Source organism: Trachinotus anak, unplaced genomic scaffold (assembly GCF_046630095.1).
Source record: "Trachinotus anak isolate AG129_WGS33_773 ecotype Australia unplaced genomic scaffold, CSIRO_AGI_Tana_v1 ptg000005l, whole genome shotgun sequence".
NCBI lineage: Eukaryota > Metazoa > Chordata > Actinopteri > Carangiformes > Carangidae > Trachinotus > Trachinotus anak.
Window position 1 is genome coordinate 13,247,668 of NW_027273856.1, and position 19,919 is coordinate 13,267,586.

Genomic DNA, 19,919 nt, shown 5'->3' on the forward strand with positions numbered 1-19,919 from the left:
AAAATAGTAAAAAGGCACGGAGAAGGATTACACATTTTCCTGTATGTCAAACATAAACTTATTTCTGCTGTGAATAAATACAGTTTAACAAAGAGTTGCATCGCTCAAGTTCGTAAGCTGCAGGTATAATAACATGAAAAAATAAAATGTCCTGGGAAAGCAGAACAACAAGCCATAATAACATGTCTGTAATCCAGCCTCAGCCACAGACAGCTGGGTGTCTTGTGGGAAAAATTTCCATGTACAGAAAATCTTGTGACTCACTTTTATGCGCTATTAGCAAAGACTGTTGAGGCCGTGCTTCGTGTTCAGCGACGGAGGGTGGGCTGTGAGCAGACTGGTGACTGCCATCATCACATCGAACTGTTTCCTGCTGCTGAGATGCCGATCATCAACTCGGCTAAAGAGACTGAATAATATTTACAGATCAAAGTCAAACTTTGTCGTGAATTGTCGCCCACTTTTCAAAAATATTCCACTATTCTGAAACAAAGCACCACACAGCAATGTAAAGCTGATCACTGTGTGTAACCTGAGTGAGGCAGGAATAAAAGAACACGCTGTTTCTCCCTCTTCTGGTTAAAGGCCTCAGAGAAAAAGCTCTCACTGGACAGGCTCCAAGTCCTCACAGCTACTCAAAGTCTGGCCTGCGCTGCCAGTCCACCTCTCAACAGGCTGCTCAAGACCCAAATGTGCTTTCAGGGTCACTGACCATCACTTGGTCAAGACAGATGACATCTAGCAAACATAGCACACATGGTTTTCAGTTGATGGTTAGACTAAAACCATCTGATGCTACCTTTGGGTTTAAAGCTGAAACCAATAAAATCAATGTGACTGAGCCCAAAATTCAAGCATGGCACATTTTTGTCTATGAACTATATCCATTGTCCCCACAACCCCCTCCTCCTCTTTCTTTAACTGAATAATTTTGTCTAATTTTTTCTAGAAATTTCAGAGAAAAATAATATTTTACCTGATTATTACATTAAAAAAAATGTGGGATACTGTGCCTCTGACATTTTCAGTGATTAATGAGGATTAATTGCTACAGGGTTCAGTCATGCAGCGTTGGGCAGTAACACATTACTCAGTAACGAATGACTGTAATATTATTACTTTCCTCAGTAACGCATAGTGTAAGGGATTACAATTTCTGTAAGGCAGAAGTAATATAGTAATATAACTAATTACTTTTGATATGAAGCAATAAGTAAAGATTAAATTATTATTACTACGAACACTAATATTATTATACTAATGCTGTCAACAAACTAGAATCACTACCTCACAGTTGTTTACCTCCTCCAGCCAAGTTACAGGAAATATGGTCACAATCGCCCCTTCCTGAATTACGGCACTGAATAATGCCCAGAGGTGTTTTTGCAGAACATTATGATGTCACAGTGATGTTGACCTTGACCCTAAATGTCATCACTTCATTTTAACTTTATTGACATTTGAGTTAAACTGCGTCATTATTCATTAGTTTATGAATTTATGAGGTCTGGCCAAAAATGTGTTTTCAGAGGTCTCAGTGACCTTGACCTTTCACCACAAAATTCTAATTTGTTGATCTTTTCCAACACAACAAAAACAAAAATCAAATAGTATCTTTTGGAAAAAAAAAATGCAATAACAACCATGTAATACAGTTTTTGACGACAAATAGTGAGTGGTGATGTAAAAGACAGATGAGTTGAAATCAACTTGTTTAAATGTTGTTTCATTCAACCTCCCAAAACTGTGTCTCTCTTATAATTGGTTGAGCTGCTGCACCTCTTGCACTGAAGAGCTTCTTGTGTTTTAGTAAGACTGTGTCCCAGTAATGTCAGCTGATGTTATCACTTCAGCTTCATGGACTAAGTTCTCTGACATTGCTACTGAAAATGAGACAAAACAGCAGGGACACCCCATAAAAACATGCAGGCCAGCACCCTGCCACTGATAAAGAGCTAAGCTAACCTTCACCTGACAAGGACTGTGGATGTTACATTCAGCTTGTTGGATGGTTGGATGACTTTGGAAACCTGCTCCGCCCACACCCCTCGCCCCTCTCTCTGATGGCTGCCCTTTCACCCCATTTTCAGTGTGGTTATGAACACTATAGATTTTGTCCCACTAACCAATAAACCAGCAGCTAAAGCACAGAAAACAGTCTGTACAGGACATTCCTCCCACCAACCTGCAGCAGATGCAATGCCTTGTTAAGAGTGTCTAAAAGCTGGTTAGACACTGACAATTCCAGGATCACCTCATCACCAATATATTGTCTTATACCAAAAAACACTCTAACAATATCCCCTTTTACATTATTGATAATGATCAGTAAGGTACAGTTTATAATCCATTTAAATGAACACATTTGGAACATAGCAAGTAGTTTTGATAAAGCAATACTTCAGCTCATCTGACACAGCTGTGGGGATTAGACAAAATATGTCCAGAATCATTGGTTTAGAAAAAAAAACAGTTCTAAATATGCAAGAAAAATTACACAAAATCATATGACAAACACTAATACTAAAATAAACCAAAATCAGGTAAAAATCCATAATGTTTTACAGGGATTTCAGAGCAACAACCAGTCTAGGTCATATCTTATAGCTCACTGCACATCAGACTGGCAGGAGAATGAGGTTTCATGTGCAAGAAAAGCCCTCAAGAAAAACAGCGCTGCCCCAGATCCTCCTGCTCCTGAGGACTGATTAATGACTTTTCTCATGTGGCTGGCGAGCAGCGGGTCGATAAATCCACTACAGGCTGCTCTGAGCAGGGCTCTGCCTGCCACTGGTGACAAACACACACTGCAGCTCTGTCTGCAGTGGGATGTGCACACCAAGCTTTTTCCCTCCAGAACGAACAAAGTGATGGGCACTGGCTCAGTGAGACATTTACCCTGGCAGCTGCAGCCATTTGGTGTTATTTACAGACATACACTGCTGACTCAACTGTGTCTTTGACAGACTGCACGCTGCAGCACCAAGGACAAGTTCAGTGCAGGATCCAGCAGAGCCGATACAAAGATGATGCATCAGATCAGACGCAGATCACACAAACATTGTGTGTAGTTGTAGTTGTCTGTTTATTTTACTGAAACAACAGGTGTAGCAGATTTGCTAGTGCATATATATACCACACTGTATGGTTTACTAGATTATAATTAGTTGCATGGATTTTTAAAAAAACAACTCTTCTTTTGAACTGACAACAGTATATTAGCTCTGTTTCAGTCCTAGCAACCATCTGGTGGAGCTTTTGGACCTCCACCCTCGACAAATACAACTCAAATATGTTCCTGTTTGCACAGCGATCAGGATGCTGGGGAAGAATGACGGAAACATGGAGACCAATGCAGAAAAGACGAAGCCTTGTCTCAAAGCTGGAGCATAATTTTATGTTTCTACTTGTGAGGTGAAAGGACTGTTTGCCAGTTCATTACTGTAACATCATTGTTACTGAGGGAGTGACTTATCTTCACATGGCTTACAAAAACAAATAACATCCTGCAGTTATCTGAGCCGGTCATGCACTGTATCTGCCCACATGTGCTGCAATGGCAGAGAGAAAAAAAGAGAATATTTATGAGGTCAGGACATTACACCAAACAAAAGCCATTGTGACCGACAGGGAGAACAAGACTCATTTCATGGGAGTAATAAAATTCATGAACAATGTTTCAATTCACAAAGGTCAAACTTAATGGAGTGAACAGATGTGAAACCGGTGCAGGTGTGTGACAGTACTTACACAATAATAATTAAACCACTGGAGGATTTCTGGGCCCCTTGATGATAATTGGAGACCCATGAAATGAAGCAGCTACTTTATATTTGTTCCCTTTAACATAATCAGATTGTGGTGAAATTATATCAAGTTATTCAAGGATAATTCTTTTCGTTTCAAATATGGTTTTATTGTCATAGTTTGAGCATCATTTCTACAGGTGGTGGAGAGTCGACGGGAAACCAGAACTTCCAGGTTCTGTTCTAGATGTAACAAGACCTCATTTCAAATCCCACTGACATTTGTAACTTGAACTAACTAAAAATCCAGCCGAGGAACAGAGCCTTTCTCAGCAACATACAGTATGTGCTTCATGTGTTTAGATCAGTACAGAAGTATTTATTCGATATTCATCTTTTTAGCTATGTTTAACAAATCATTTGGTTTTTTTTAATAATGATTTTTTCTGGCTTTTTATTTATAGGTCCAGTGAGAGAGACAGGAAAGTTGGGGAGAGAGAGAAGGGATGACATGCAGCAAAGGACCACGGGTCAGATAGCCACTGTGGCTGGGACCTAGCCTTAATGGTATGCTCTCTACCAGGTGAGCCACCAAGGCGCCTCAACAAATCATTTCTAATTGGCCCTCGACATTTACAGGCCAAAGAGTCATGGCCAGTTCAGACACGTCTGTAATAACAGCAGACTGGAGCAAACTGGACCTGGTAGAAGTGGTTGGACTTCAGACATTATAACAACAATGTTCAAAAAATTACTTTAGAGCCTTGGACAGTTTCCTGGATATGAACAAAACAAACTTATAATGATTCATTTTGTGCTCACAGAGTTATCATTGTTAAACTATATTCAAATCAAGCTAGCCTTGAGATGACATCATGATTCTAAGCCTGAGTTCTAAGAACACACTGACTTTGCTAAAAAGAAGTGTGAGTGGTCAGTCAGGTTATAAACAAACTTCCTCAGGGTTAACCAAACATGTCTGGAAGAGAAACAAGAACACACAACAACATTATCATCCAAACTACTGCTCACATCCGTCACAGTTTAAGGCGGACCCTCGAGAGACTGCTGAAGTCCTTCAAGGCAAAAACTGATGTGGATCATCAAACTAACACTGCACGCTTATCTGTTAACCTGGCTCATCCTACCTACCTCTGTTGTCTCATATACCACACTGAGTTTCTCTCTTTGAAATGGTACAGTGGGTACATTTCTACAGGAAGTGATTACTGACAAGGATGTTTAATATCCTATTACTAACTGAGCTGTGTCCTCTTCATTATTTGATATTTCCAGACACACAAAGAATTTTACGGTGATCATGTGACAGTACTACTGTAATACAGATATTAAAGTAGCCATAAAGGTGATCCATAAATGTAGGTTATTTCATCGATTAATCGAGTAATTGGATATAAACTACTTTTGAATTATTAAAGAATGAGATGTATGAAAACAATAGAATATATAAAAATATATTGTATTTAGAAAATATAAAAGACAGAAAAGAAGGCAGGTCTCTTAAATTAGTAATTAGTTTCCTTTTAAGAAAAATCAACATTTTTATATATGCTACAATATGATCAGTCAAAACCAAACTGAGCTTCCTCTGTCTCTCCTGTGCCTGTGTGTGCTGTGCACGTGATGATATGGCTCCAGACAGACATGTAAACTCGTCAGACAGTGTAAAATGAGACAATCTTTCGGCAGGTTTATGCATGTTTAAAAAACCCACTTACACCTGCTAACTCCGGGTTTAAAAAGGTATTAGAAGGCTGAAAATCTCCAGAGCGGCGCTGTCACTGCCTTCTGCCATGTTTCGATTGACACAAAACAAACCTACGCTGCTTGCTGCACGTGCGTCTAGAAGACCTAACATGACCTAACATTAACCACGCAAATCAGCCACGGTTAGAGTGATAATTAAAACTTCTGGCGTGATTTAGCATGAAACCATTTAATCTAACTGGATTAAAGTGGATTAAACGTGAATTCGCCTCAATGACTTTTATTAATTGAGTTAATCAAGTTTCTCAAGGAATTGTTTCAGCCCTAGTTCACGATGAATGTCATTTTTGGACCAAGCTTGGCTCACTTCACTAGAGGGGCTAGCACAACAGCAAGGAACAGTAGCCTACTGACATCTTTAACTTTCCCTTTCTGTCAGATTAGCTATGCCCTGCAGGTCATATTGGTCCCTCGAGGGTTTCCCCACAATATAACCTGCCTGTAAGCATCACATAACCAATAGGAGTAGTAGCACCGCTAGCAAGCTAATCTGCTGGCATGTTTATCGCCCACTGACCACTGTGTACTGTGTGCTCTGTGAAGGCACGTTTTTAATATTTAATCTTGTCATTTTATTTCAAATGTAAAGAGTTGTGACCTTTTCATTATATGATATTTCTCCAGTCAGACATTCTGAGTTGCATCTACAGCTGAGACCCACACATTAAAGACAAAAATCTGTCGTACAGAAATGTAAAAGTGATTCTGCTGAGGGGATCCTTAAATATGGATATTATGTGCACATGAACAGGAACATGGATACAGGCCTGACATCATGTTTTGGAGGGAGATCATCCGCTAGTCTTGAGTTTGTTTCTCTCATAATCGTTTTTACATTTGGAGTTTTTGCAGTGTTGAAATCTCAGTCTCTGTGAAATAGCATGGGATCACGGGAGTTGTTGTCTTCACAACCACCGCCGTAAGCTTCCCTTTGGATTCCTTCAGTGTCAGTGGTTCAGGAGGTTTTTACCTAGAGCTGAAGTCCCATCATCAGTCAGGGTAATGTCTCTAAGTTGCCAGATCAGCAGCTCAACTCAATTCACAATAACATAGAAAGAGAAAAATTGAGTAGCTTTAACCTTGGAAAACATGTCATTGGATAATATACTTAATGAGGTCACACAACAAATCTATAAATCATCTATAAATGTGACCTATATTAATCAAAAATGCATTGTTGCTCATTTCTCCAATCATAAAGGAGCATACCAACGTTAACATGGAAATACTGCAAAACCAAAAACACAAAACGGCCAAACCAGCCTCTCTCCACCCTTCCCGCCTCAGCTCGACTGCATGGCATGCCATTTGCTGAACTGCACAGTTTGCTGAATGAAGTAAGGTGGTGGTTTGCAAGACACAAAGCCTCCTTTGTTCTGCCATGCAAGTCGAGAGGCTTTTATAAGTAAGACCAGTTTCTGGTGGATGTAATGTTCAGAAGACAAGCAAGGTGAGGCTTGCTCTGCTGGAAAATAACAGTGGGAGGGACTTGCTTCAACCTACATTCTTTAGATTCATGAAGGTGAAGAATGTAGTTGTATGTCCAGCCCAGTTTTGGAAGCATTTACTGTAACATTCATGACACACACATTCCTGATGTGCTTTTAAGCCTCACATGGCAAAGCCTGATGAGAAGCTCATTAAATTTCTGCTACCACTTCTCTGCTATGACAAAGTCTGCCTTCTGCCATCTGAGCAATAGAAGGAAAAGAGATAAAACATACTTTCATAAGGCTGCTCTACTCATCTTTTTCTCAGTTTACTAACTAAGGCCATATTCCAAAAAAATTCATTTTATAACCTGCACAGTGTTTTGGCATCTTCAAACTAATGGTTTTATTAACAGAGATGTACTGAAGCAATCCTTTGGATCAGCACTGGTGTAGAGATAGACCTTATTAAGCTGACTGAGTATCGGCTACACATCAACAACCACATTAAGTACAGTCCTGCTCTGACATCCATCAACCCTGTCCTGACTCACAACAGTGTCCGCTCTTCTCTGGGAAGCTGTGCTGCAGCTGCAGGAGCAAAAACAATACACTGGAAATAACATTACTTCTTCTTCACCATTCAGCAAATATCAGCTGGATAAACTGCAGATTTAGATTTTCTGCATTCACACTGCTCGTAATGTTCTGCTACTGGTCAGAGAACCTGAGGGACAGAAATGATGCAACACTGGTGGTGAGCTGAGGCCGAGCACTCGCCCTTCTCAAATCATCAAAAATCCCTTTACTAAGTTCTTACTTTAACTCAGTAGATGGTTAAGAAATATAGAAGCAGGGGACTTGTTCCGTCCTTTGTTGTAGGTACCCTCCTACAAATACTGCGCTTGGCAGTTAGTTGACTGTGGTGAATGTGTAAATTAAGGTCCTTCATGTTCAATAAGCCACACTGTGTCTCAAATCCCATACTTCCACACTCACGCTTGCTATTTTGAGTTTGTAGGTGCATTCACATTGACAGGTATGTAGTGCACTGTAAGTGGTTCACTCAAAATGTTCAAAAAACCGAGTGTAGAACAATGACTACTTCTCACGCTCAACAGTTGCCATCTCAGCTGTGTAAAAGAAGGGGAGATTCATGTTCAAGTCAAGTGAGTGAAGCAGCTGGTGGGCGGGCGACAACTGCAGTCCCGATCACCTGCGATGGTCATTTCTGGTGAGTGGACAGTGGCAGTGTTTGATTCGACACAACACTACCCTGTTGAAATACACGCCACACCGCTGAGTGTACTGTGTACACAGTGTACTACATGTAAGTGTACTGTGTACACAGTGTACTATATGTGAGTGTGCTGACTAAAGTATCTGATTTGAGACACAGCATCAGTCTTTTAGCAACTGTGTCACTGAGTTAGGGTCAGTATTGGTGTGTTTAAAACCGAGTGTAATGGTTCAGTACGGTACAGTTCGCCCTAACCTGGCTTGGTTCCGGCGGCAAACAGCACCCTTACTTGGTAGGTGGGGTGTATGCCAGATGGCAACAGCCGCGTCATCGCAACAAGTAGCGTGACATCATAAAGGTGCGACGACAATGAACGCAACACAGCAAACAACAATGGACGACATCCAGCAGCTCGATTTTTTCTGCTCGGCATGTGGCTGTTCATTCCAACAAGGCATTAAGCTTTGTTTGAGAAGAGACTGCAGTATTTAAAAATGGCACGTTGTTGCACGGAAGTGACGATTCTCTGTTGCCCACTCAACAGACTGCAGTGGGTCTAGCCTAGTCTATCTATACCCTTTAGGTACCATCCCATTATGCTTGGTACCCCAACGGAAGGGTGCCAAAAAATGGTACGGGACGGGTCAGTTGTTTTGGTACCATTCACAAATGGAAATGCAAATAATTGCGTACCCTACTGTACCGAACTGAACTGAGCCGCTCGGTGGAAACACACCATATGTGTCACTAGTTTTCACAGGTCAGTATTAGCTGATACCCTAAGCCTGACTCAGTTTCCCCCTTAAAAAAAAAAAAAGGCAAACGTTGCAGGAACTTTAGAAAGGAACAATTGCTCTTTCAAACTTGAAAAGACGACATGACACTTAGCTAGAGCCCAGTAAAGGTACCAGCCTATTCTTTAGCTGAATGAGTGTCACAGTCGAATCCCTGACAATACCTGCAGCAACTCAGTGTATACAAACATATATCTGAGATCTGTCAGGTAATGATGAAGTGTCAAATAACACAAAGCTGCAACCACAGCTTGAGTCTCCATGGCCCTCTGTACTGTTCTTGAGAAGCTGTTCTCAGGACCAGAGGGAGAAGACCGTGACCAGGCAATCTGACACCCACATGGACACCGACATGGACATAGTATCAGAGAGGAACACAGAGAGGGGGAGAAAACCTTTTCCACCAAACACTAAAAAAGAGCAGGAAGTAAACACAGGAAGTAAACGACTGCATCTAATCTGCAAGAACCACACAATTCAAAACAATATTGGCTTAAAAACATGATAAGATTATATTTGAACACAAAAACATAGAAGAATGTTTTTGTGTTCAAATTTTAATGTGGTTTTAACTTGGTTTGTTCAAACCCAGTCCAGATTCACCAAACCTTCTGTACAAACTGCTGTAAACTGCTCCTTTCAACTTGATGAATACTACCTGTTAATGTGTATGTACCCTTCATGAGACCCAAATGATGAGGCTACTTTTTTCTATCTATGCATGGACAGGTTGAATTCACTAAAATAGACCCTCCATCAACCAGCCAAGTTGCAGGAAATATGGCCAAAATCTCTCCTCTCTCCTGAGTTACTGTGTTGAAGAATGGCTAGAACATTATGATGTCACAGTGAAGTTGACCTTTGACAACCTGCATATAAAATTTCATGACTTCATCAATTTATCCTGTTAGACATTCATGTTAAATTGTGTCTTAATTAAGGACTGTAAATAAAGATGGACATGGCCTCCGTGACGTCACCCACAGGTTTCTGAAGAGCAGTTTTAAAGCTCAGAGTGAGCTGCTCCACTGTTGCCATCTTGGCAGTGCCTGACTCTGCCCCTAACTCCCAGCTAATACAAAAATGGGAAAAGAAGTGGGGCATGTGTGGAGCAGAGACTTCAAGTGAGTTATATAAGATTCATCTCGTACAGTTGTCATGAAGGAGGAAATTAGCTCTAGAGACCAGAACAGTTTTTGTACCAGGCTGTAAACATGTTTCTTTCTGCTGTAAAGCTGGACATTTTAACATGGGAGTCTATGGGGACTGACTCACTGCTGGAGCCAGACTCTAGTGGTCATTAGAGGAACTGCAGCAGTCAGCTCTTCACTGTTGGCTTCATTTTCAGCCCTTGAGGTTGATGCATGGTCATAATTAGAGTATGAAGTCTTGAGTTATTGCCCAAATGTGTTTTTGAGGTCACAGTGACCTTGACCTGTGACCTTTGACCGTAAAATTCTAATCAATTCATCCTTGAGTCAAAGGTATTCCTGATGTATCACATTCACGAGAGGGGGACGGATAGACATGACGCCTCAGGTCACAGCCGCAGCACCATATTGAGCAGTGTTAGTGTTCATTGACCCAAAACCCTGAGCCACACCGTGACAGACATACAGACGGACTGGTTTGACATGAAGTTAGATGCTAAACAACATCTTGCTAAAGCAAGCTACTGAAACATGGATGTGGACTTGCATGTGGACAGCAGGCTCACACACACACAGTAAAATTGAAGGATTGTGTACGCAAACGTGTTCCACTCGTGCAATAGAAAACAAGATGGAGACCTCACAACAAGAAGTCCCAAGAGTTAATGACCACCTCTCTTCAGAGCAAGCAGCCATGTTGCTTTTCTAGACCACGTGGTTTCTAACGAGTTCAGTCCATACAGTCACATTGTTGCATGGACGTCCTCATAGGGGTCAATGTGAACTTTCAAGTGCATATACAGTATACATACAGTATCTGTACATATACAGAGTTATCAACTGACTTCATTCAATTAATTAAAATATGGTACAAACTGTGCACACAGTGCTAAAATTCTTCAGCACATCATATGAAGTCACTGGACTTGGAGGTGTCAGGCTGGGAGGCAGAGAAGAAGAGGGAACGACATGTACAAGCTACTTATATCCATTAATGCACCTCATAGAAATTATACTAAATAAAAACTACACAAGTACAAAATAAGTAGTAAAATAATTTTGACATAAACCTGGCAAAATCTAACTAACCACAAGTTTTCGTTGTTGCCTTCAACAGGGACTAATGTGTGTTCTAATTGTTTTGGGAACATTAACATTCTCAGTTGCAGCCAACAGTGTAACATCAAATATAATTGAATGTACTTATTGTCCGTCCCCGTGAATTACATATACCCTTCACTGCCTCCCAGCTCAAGCCTAATTCTGAATGCTTGTGGTATTCACATTGCTGCGATAGTTTACATGACGAGGAAAATACAGTCATCAAAATAACACTGAAGTATTTTTTTTTCATAATTCTGGAAAATTTTACCTTTTAAACAAAATTGAGGCCAGTATTGAGCAGTGATACCCTGGACCGACACACTTGAAATGTCTGTTGAGTGTGTGCATACAGTTACAGGAAGAAGAGACCTGCAGCATATCTTCCAGGTCTAACCTATGTTTATGTTTAAAGGCAAACATTACAGTGGACTTAAAAACTGGCCGGACTGTTTGTCTGGTTGCATTACAGATTATCTTGTTAAGTCAACAATGTTTAAATTTATTTTAAACAAATTTAAAAGAACATTAAATCAAGAACTGTGTCAAAACCAAAAGCAGTCCTTAAAGTTAATTATTCAGCTGCCCTGAATTTAGACTTTTTATTAAAGAAGCAGAGAAAAACATTTTTGACAGTGTTAAAAATGAACACAGAACTAGGAGTTTCATTCCCATCTAACCCTTGAAATGAAACTTTTATAACTGACACCTGGACATCCAAAAAAAAATTCCTCCAACTTCGCCAGTGTGTTGGAGGCATTGGATTTGCCCAAAGAGCAATACGAGCCTACAGCTCATCACCTCATGTACATACTGTGCAAAATGTACCCACTGACAAATTATTATGGCTCAGTGTGAGGCAGCTGCAGGAAATGTCACAGAGGCATTAAAACCACACCAACAACAACATGAGGCAGCTCAGTCTCCAGCTTTGTTCTGTGAGACAAACTACCACAGCCTATTACAGAGACAGGCTATAACTCAATAACTGAAATAATAATACATATATACTTGTTTAGCTGCAATGTATTTTGTGTTATGATGTTATGATTCACCCTCGTCTGTAACCCCAATGCTCAAACTGAGTCGTCCTTTTTGGTTTTTTGTAACTCAGCTTAGAGGAGGGACGAGACCAGGTCCAGGACCAATGTATGGCTGAACCATGTATGGTCAAGGTCAGAAATTGAGTGGAACCACTGTAAACAACTTTGCTTCTCTGCTCCTCTCTATGCTAACATATGTTCCAGTATGTTAATGTTGCCAAATTCCCAGTAGAACATTAGCTGTGTCACAGGGCAGGGGCTGCATCCTTTGGAGGACCTGGTCCACGAAGGTATGGTCCTTCATGCCGTTGTAGACTGCGAAGCCGAACCGAAATGAGACGGCCTGGCCTACGGAGGATGTTCGCTTTGTGTCACCAGCTGTGCCCCCTCTTACCCTTCTGTTGCAAAGCATGGGTTTTTCACAAAAACTTGAGGTTTTAAGGCCAATGGTTTTAACAGTTGTAACTGAGCTGAATCCAATTCTTACTTTTACAGGTGTAATTCTAGGGCTCGCTGTTGGTGTTGTTTGCTTTCATTATTGGCACATAATGAATCTTGGGATAGGTTGGGCCACAAAGGATCCAATGGGTGGATCCTTCGTGGCCCAATGCATTTCTCAGCTGCATCTGAAGGAGCTTTCTAAATGGGACAATCTAGTCGCGCTGCTATGACGCAATCAGTCTTCAAATGCAGCCCCTGAAGGATGAACTGGGACACAGCTATTGACATGTTTTTTCTGTCTCTGTTTGAAACAGTGACTGAAACGTGGCCCATTAAGACTTCATGTTAACCAGCAGTCATTTCCAAACTGCTGCTAAAACCCTGATTTTATAACCATGACATTGTCTGACAACATCATCAAACACAATAGTTAATGACTGAGCTGTGATGATCACTCACAGAGAAAGGTTGAAGAGACTCACTGAGCAGAGTCCACACACACAGAGGGCAGGACTGACGGCTGTGTTTTAAGTAGCCAAGCTTCGTCTAGATGGCAGCTACCTTTGCCTCTTTTTTTGGGAAAAAAGTCTCAAATGCTCTACTTGTCAAAACTGCAGCTGTAAAGGTCTCCTCATAGAAACTGTTTGCACCTTTTCATTTTGAAAGAGCAACGACCAATGAGGAAACTTCAGCTCAGTTATGTGGCACTGTACTGACCAATGTTGGAACTATGATCACCAACTCTATCAGTCAGTCAGCCATGGACATTGGTGATTATAAGGCTGGCTCCACTGTTGTGGTCCAGACTTTAGAGGCCGTGTGTCAGGAATACAATGGATGTGTGGCGCGTGCATGGCAGCTGCTGTTGCGGAATAACACACATGTTCACACCGGCTGTGTGTCTGCTGCGACGCTGCTACTGCAGCTCTATCTGTGTACACAGAGTTTGCAGGATACTTGAATGGCGGATTTCTCTTCATTATCTTCATTCTTCAGTAATTTCTGATTTACTTTTGACAGAAAACATTTCTAAAATGCCACTGTCTCCACATGCAGCTGCTAAAATGGTTAAAACATATTTATTAACCATCTTTACATGTGCACTACGTGTGAAAAATAGCCAAGAGGAGTGAGATGGGCATCTCACGTGCCTGTCACACAGGCACACACACACAGAGTGTGTGTATCAGTTAGTGCCCACTCTAATCCGTTAACATAGGCGCCAAAACGAAAAACAAGACGTTCCGCAGCCGCACATGTGGCACATCCAGTATGCCAGAGCCCTCAGGGATCTTGACCTTGCTTTATTTATTGAACTATGTTTCCATTAAAAAGGTTCACAATCACACTGCAGATCTACTGCATGTGTTGATCCGACCACACAGAGCTGAATCTGCTTCCCTTTACTGAGAAATGGTGACAGCTGTACCCAACACATGTTGGCCGATGTGAGATCTACTTCCTGTCAGTGCTCTTCAGCTGTGCTGTGTCTCAGGCCTTTGCCCTCTTGTTATTTTTATTTTTTTATTTCTACTAGTTGGCTGTAATGCTGAACATTCAGGAATTTTTTCTTATATACATTAACCCTTTTACTATAGATAAACATTTACTTAACAGTGTTGCCAATCGCTTCCATAGCTTTTATTTTCAGAGACACTGGTTTCTATTCTTTTCTGTACAGTGAGGAAATCATTTGCAGACCTTGAACATGCAAAGTCACTGGTTTCCTCCTCTAAGATCATTCCAGTGTCAAACTCTGTGGGGCAGAAGGTGCCAGTGTGTTACCAGCACTCTGTGACACATTTCTTTTTTATATTTCTTAGAAATAACACTTTTCTCTGTGGAAAATTTCAAGAAAACACCACCACCCTCCACTGCTTTCTCACAAACAGACTGAGGACGCTGGGATAAAGAGGAACTGTGAAGAGGCAACATCTTGTCAACTGTTGAATGTACAACTAAAGGTGGATGCAAATGTTAATGTGCAGCAAAAGGTAATGAAAATAGACTATGAGAGGTTTGCTCATTACTGCGAGTGTTTGTACAGTGTCACTGACAGTATTTGCACCATATGGCACATCCAGAGGTGAACATGTTATAGTGGAAACCAGAGCCTCTTACATAACAGCCCACCAGTCTGTCAAAGGGGCCACATTCTTTCTCTATCTGCAGCCTCTGAGAGGACTGAGGCTGAGTGGCACGCTGACTGGCCCTCAGGCGGCACCACCCCCACCACAAATACTACACACTCAAAGTTGAGTTCTAGCTGGAAACCATGTGAAAGGCTGCGTCCATCCAACAAACTCTTGCAGATGGTTGATAACAAAAACCAAAGTTGACCTTGGATTGTTGTGTGGTTTGATGCTGCACTTTTATGATTCCTTACAACAAAACAATATGAAGTCTGACATTACAAAATGTTACAACAATCTAAAGCAGCAACAACATAAGTTGTTGGTGTTGAATCACTCACATCAAGAACCAAATGCTTCTTTATAGAATCACAATTTTGGAACTTTTAATGCAGCCCTTTTCAAGCATGGAATACACAACTGTATTGTCTTCAACTATCTGTGAGTGATGGTTTCTTGTCATCAGGAACCTTCTACATAAATGTTGCTTGTGGTTTTTTTCAGACATGATAGGAAAGTTACAGAAAGAGCCGCAATGCAAGATTTGGTTCCTGGTTCACTGGAGGAAGCTGTGTCCAGCATTAAACCGTTATGATGTACAGTACAGTGGGGCTGAATGATGTGCAAAAACTGCAACTGCAATATGAGTCACGACTTCGTTTGAAATGATCATTTTTGCCATTTCATTTTCACTGAAACAAATAAAAAGATGATGATGATGTGGGGGAACAAGCATGTTCCCTTATGTGTAGAGGATATGATGCGTAGGCTGGAGTATCTCTGTAGCACCACAACGCTTCATTTATGGTAGGGCTGGGCAATAAATCAAATTAATTTGATTAATTCGAGTTTTTGTTTATAAATGATTAGAAAAATGCTTAAATCGCAAAATCAAGATGAATGCTTCCTCTGTCACTTAAGAGCCAGCGCGAATAATTCTCTGGAGTCACCGCAGCACGACGGTTGGCACAATTTCCCAGCCAAACCTTTACGTCTGAGCTCTTCTGGGTAAAGGAACAACAAAGATGAGCCATGGCAGCTGCAAAAGACGACAAAATAATACGGAAAAAGGTAGTCCTGTTACTTCAGTAATATGGGCATGGTTTGGTTTTGCAAGGTCGGACCTGGAACAGACCACTGTGCTGCGCAGAGTTTGTAAAAGCACTGTTAAAACAAAAAGTGGCAGCACAACAAACCTATTCTAACACCTGAGACAAAAGCATCTGGTGGAATGGGAGCAATGTTTTCTCTTGAGTTCATGTAGGCAGAACAAAATCGATTTAAAATTGTGAATCGTCCAGAACACGTAAAAAAAAAAAAATCGAGATTTAATTTTTTAATATCGCCCAGCCCTAATTCATGGTATGTTGTGATACATTTTACCTGTATCAAAAAACTGTAGCTCCTGTGAGTTGGATGTTCCACTTGGCCATACTGTGATTTTGATAATACTTCAACTAACTGTTCAGAACTCAGACGCAGGTTGTGCAGTTGCAGTCTGAGCTAGAGGTACTGCGGGAGGTGAAAGGAACAGCTCTCATAGTTATTGCTGCTGATCTGTCAACAGCAGCAGTGGCTGTGACACACAGCTCCTGTAAGCTACTCTAAAACCCTTCATACCCAATTGTTCCAATTTGCATCAAAGTTCATGCTGTTGTGTCACAGCTCTATCACCTCTGAACACCCACATGAGAAACACACAGATTTTGATTTTGAGTAACTTTCACTTTCCAAGTCCATAAATGCGCTAACAAATACTAGAAAAAAGACACACACAGAACTCACCTGAGAGTCATCACATTCTAAAGTTTTTTTTTACACTGCAAACAGGAACTGCTAGAAGCTAATTTGACTGCCCTTTTGAGCATGGTGTTGTGTTGCTGTGTGTTACTGTGCTGCAGGGCGTAATGCCTGTAGGCTGTGACACCTGCCCATGTGTTTCGCTCTGTGCTGGTGCTTCCACACCACTCGCCCAGCCTCATCTTTGTTTGTGTCGTCTTTTGGTTTTGTTTTGCACAGCATGCCTGACTCACGCCACTACCCGACACTACACCACCCCACTCACACTGATCCTCATACTCCACGTTTGTTTCCCTTTTTCTATTATAATAAACATGATGCTTAAGTTGGAAGTGTGTCTTCTTTCTTTGTCATGGCATCATCACTGTGTCAATTTGCCAACATGTAAACAAATATAGGCAACAAAAACAGTTGTAGTTGTAGCCCACAGCTAACTCACTGACTCACTTCCTGTTCAAATCCACCAAAACCTCCAGATTAGATGGGGGCCGAGAGTAGATGGGGGAGTGCTGCTGAAAGATTGTGTCTAAATCCAGATAAAATAGATTTCAATTCTTATCAGAATGCAGAAATAAGACTGATTTAATTTTTTAACTCAAAGGAACTCATTCAGGAACAAAAATTAAATCAGAACTTCAAATGTGAGCTAATTTGTCTCAGTGCTTTCAAGTTAGTGACTCACTGAGGGCTTCAGTTTTCATGAAAGAAAAAAACGTTAATTATCACAGCACAGAACTGGTCACATCCACCGTTAGTAGACAGTAGAGAGTGGAGCCTTTAACACAGGACTAAGCAAATCAACACAAAGAAATACAAATGTCTGGAGGTCACATTAGAGGATAAAAGGACGCAGAAGCCCAATTATCACAAGTTAATGCTCAGTTCACAAATCAAACTAACGTGCATCTCCTTCTCACTGCAAATATTATCATCAGCGACAGTGATTTAAAGGCAACTGAGTGAATTTCAGCAGGTGGACACAATGCAAACCACACCTCCAATTACCAATCTCATATTTGTGCATTGAGTTTGGTTAGCCTAGCTTTGCATAAAGATAAAACATGCTAATTAGCTTTACACATATTTCTTTCAATTTGGACAGAGGCAGGACAACTGTTCTCATTCCTAGTCTTGATGCAAAGCTAGGCTAACCACTCAGCTCCGGCCTCATGAGTGGACGAGGACAAAACGTTAAGAAGTGAAGTGAAAGTAACCAAACTTGAAAAGTGTTTATTCCCATTCATTAAACAGATATTTATTTGCTCATCATTCTGAAGTAGCATATTTCACAAACTGAAATGAACCAGTGATCTGAGCCTCAGAAACAAACACACAAAAATATGTAACTTACAGCAATTTCCCTGCAGGCAGACATCGATATTCCAGTGCCTTCTATTTGTTTCAGTGCATACTCCTTCTCATCTTTCCTGTGGAAATAAACAGAGAAAATGGGAGCAACTTTACAAAACAACAGAGTTCATTTTTTTTGCCAGTTAAACAATGACGCCTTTCCAACATCATCCTTATGAACTACAGCTCTGGCATTTTGGTTTTTTGATCATTAAAGCAGGAGCTGTTGTGGGAGGAAGAGAAGAACAGCAGAGGGAATCCTGCCATTAAAGAGAGCAAAGAGCAATGGGTTCCCTGCAGGAGTCTGTTGCTCCCCCCTGGCATCTGCAGGTTAGTCATTTGCCCTTGTGAATCACAATTGTGCATGAAAATCAGCTAATAAGTGAAATGTGACACTGTAGGGCTGAGCACGTTCAGCAGATAAATATTGATTATTTGAGATGAGCAGTGTTCCCGTGTATGAAATCCTGCCTGAGCACAGAGCAGTGAGAAAATAAGATTTAAGAGGAAACATATTCTATTTAAAACACTGCAAAAAGGCGTAATTAAAAAGTAAACACAGATCAAACACGTCCTGGTGGTTCTAGGATCAAACCCATTTCAGTGTAATTGGCATTGGAGATGGTCATGGATTAACTGGAGCTCTCCAGGACACATCTCTAATACTGACTGAGCTATGCAGATGCTCAAGAGCACACAACATTTCATCTTTTAATCTGTAAACAAAATTTCCTCATTTGATTTGAGTATAAAATTCACATAATAAAAGTTTACCCGCTCCTCAAGCAGAGGAAACCATGATGAGAAGCACACAAATCACATGTAGAGATGGATATGAGCTTGTTGTTTTTAGCCTTTTTCTACAGTGAGACAGACAGTAACATCAAATGTCACAAGTGTTATCCAGTTAATGGACAGCTCCTCAATCCTCTAGGTATTTGTATTTGCCATTATTCAGTCTGAGGGGAGAAGCAGTGTAATAGAAAGGATCTTGGCAACAGGTCTGGGCCTGTAGCTACACAACACGCCAACATCAGAGACTACCAACTAACGACTTATCATATCATAAATACTGCATTTACAAACTGCACAGAGCAAAGACCACAGCAATGGCATACATGTATGTTATGTTATGACAGAAAATTACTAGTATAACCCTGTTTCCAAAAAAGTTGGGACGCTGTGTAAAATGTAAATAAAAACAGAATGTGATGATGTGAAAATCATGTAAACCCATATGTAAGTGAAAATAGAACAAAGAGAACATATCAAATGTTGAAACTGAGAAATTTTATTGTTTTATGAAAAATATTTGCTCAATTTGAATTTGATGCCAGCAACATGTTTCAAAAAAGTTGGGACAGGGTCATGTTTACCACTGTGTTCATCACCTCTTCTTTTAACAACACTCTGTAAATGTTTGGGAGCTGAGGAGATCAGCTGCTGGACTTTTGAAAGTGAAATGTTCCATTCTTTCCTGACAAAGGATTTCAACTGCTCAACAGTTCGGGGGCCCCTTTGTTGTATTTTTCGTTTCATGATGCTCAAGATGTTTTCAGTGGGTTCAGGTCTGGACTGCAGACGGGTCAGTTTAGTGTCCGGACTCTTCTACTACAGAGCCATGCTGTTGTAATACGCTCAGAATGTGGTTTGGTGTTGTCTTGCAGCATATGTTGCTCCAAAACCTGTATATACCGTTCAGCATTAATGGAGCCTTCCCAGATGTGCAAGCTACCCAAGCCATGGGCACTAATGCCCCCCCACACCATCACAGATGCTGGCTTTTGAACTGTGTGCTGATAATAAGCTGGATGATCTCTTCCCTGTAGCCCGGAGGACTCAGTGTCCATGATTTCCAAGAAGAATTTGAAGTTTTGATTCGTCAGACCACAGGACAGTTTTC

At 40.9% G+C, this 19,919-nt stretch overlaps 1 protein-coding gene across 2 annotated transcripts in view; it reads right to left on the reverse strand.

The window, feature by feature from the left end:
• Positions 1–19,919, reverse strand: part of cdk19 (cyclin dependent kinase 19) — a 61,088-nt gene that overhangs the window by 38,636 nt on the left and 2,533 nt on the right. For both annotated transcript variants that reach the window (XM_071478425.1, XM_071478426.1), the window contains exon 2: positions 18,018–18,093. In XM_071478425.1, coding sequence (XP_071334526.1) covers positions 18,018–18,093 — 76 coding nt within the window. The remainder of the gene's footprint in view (positions 1–18,017; positions 18,094–19,919) is intronic.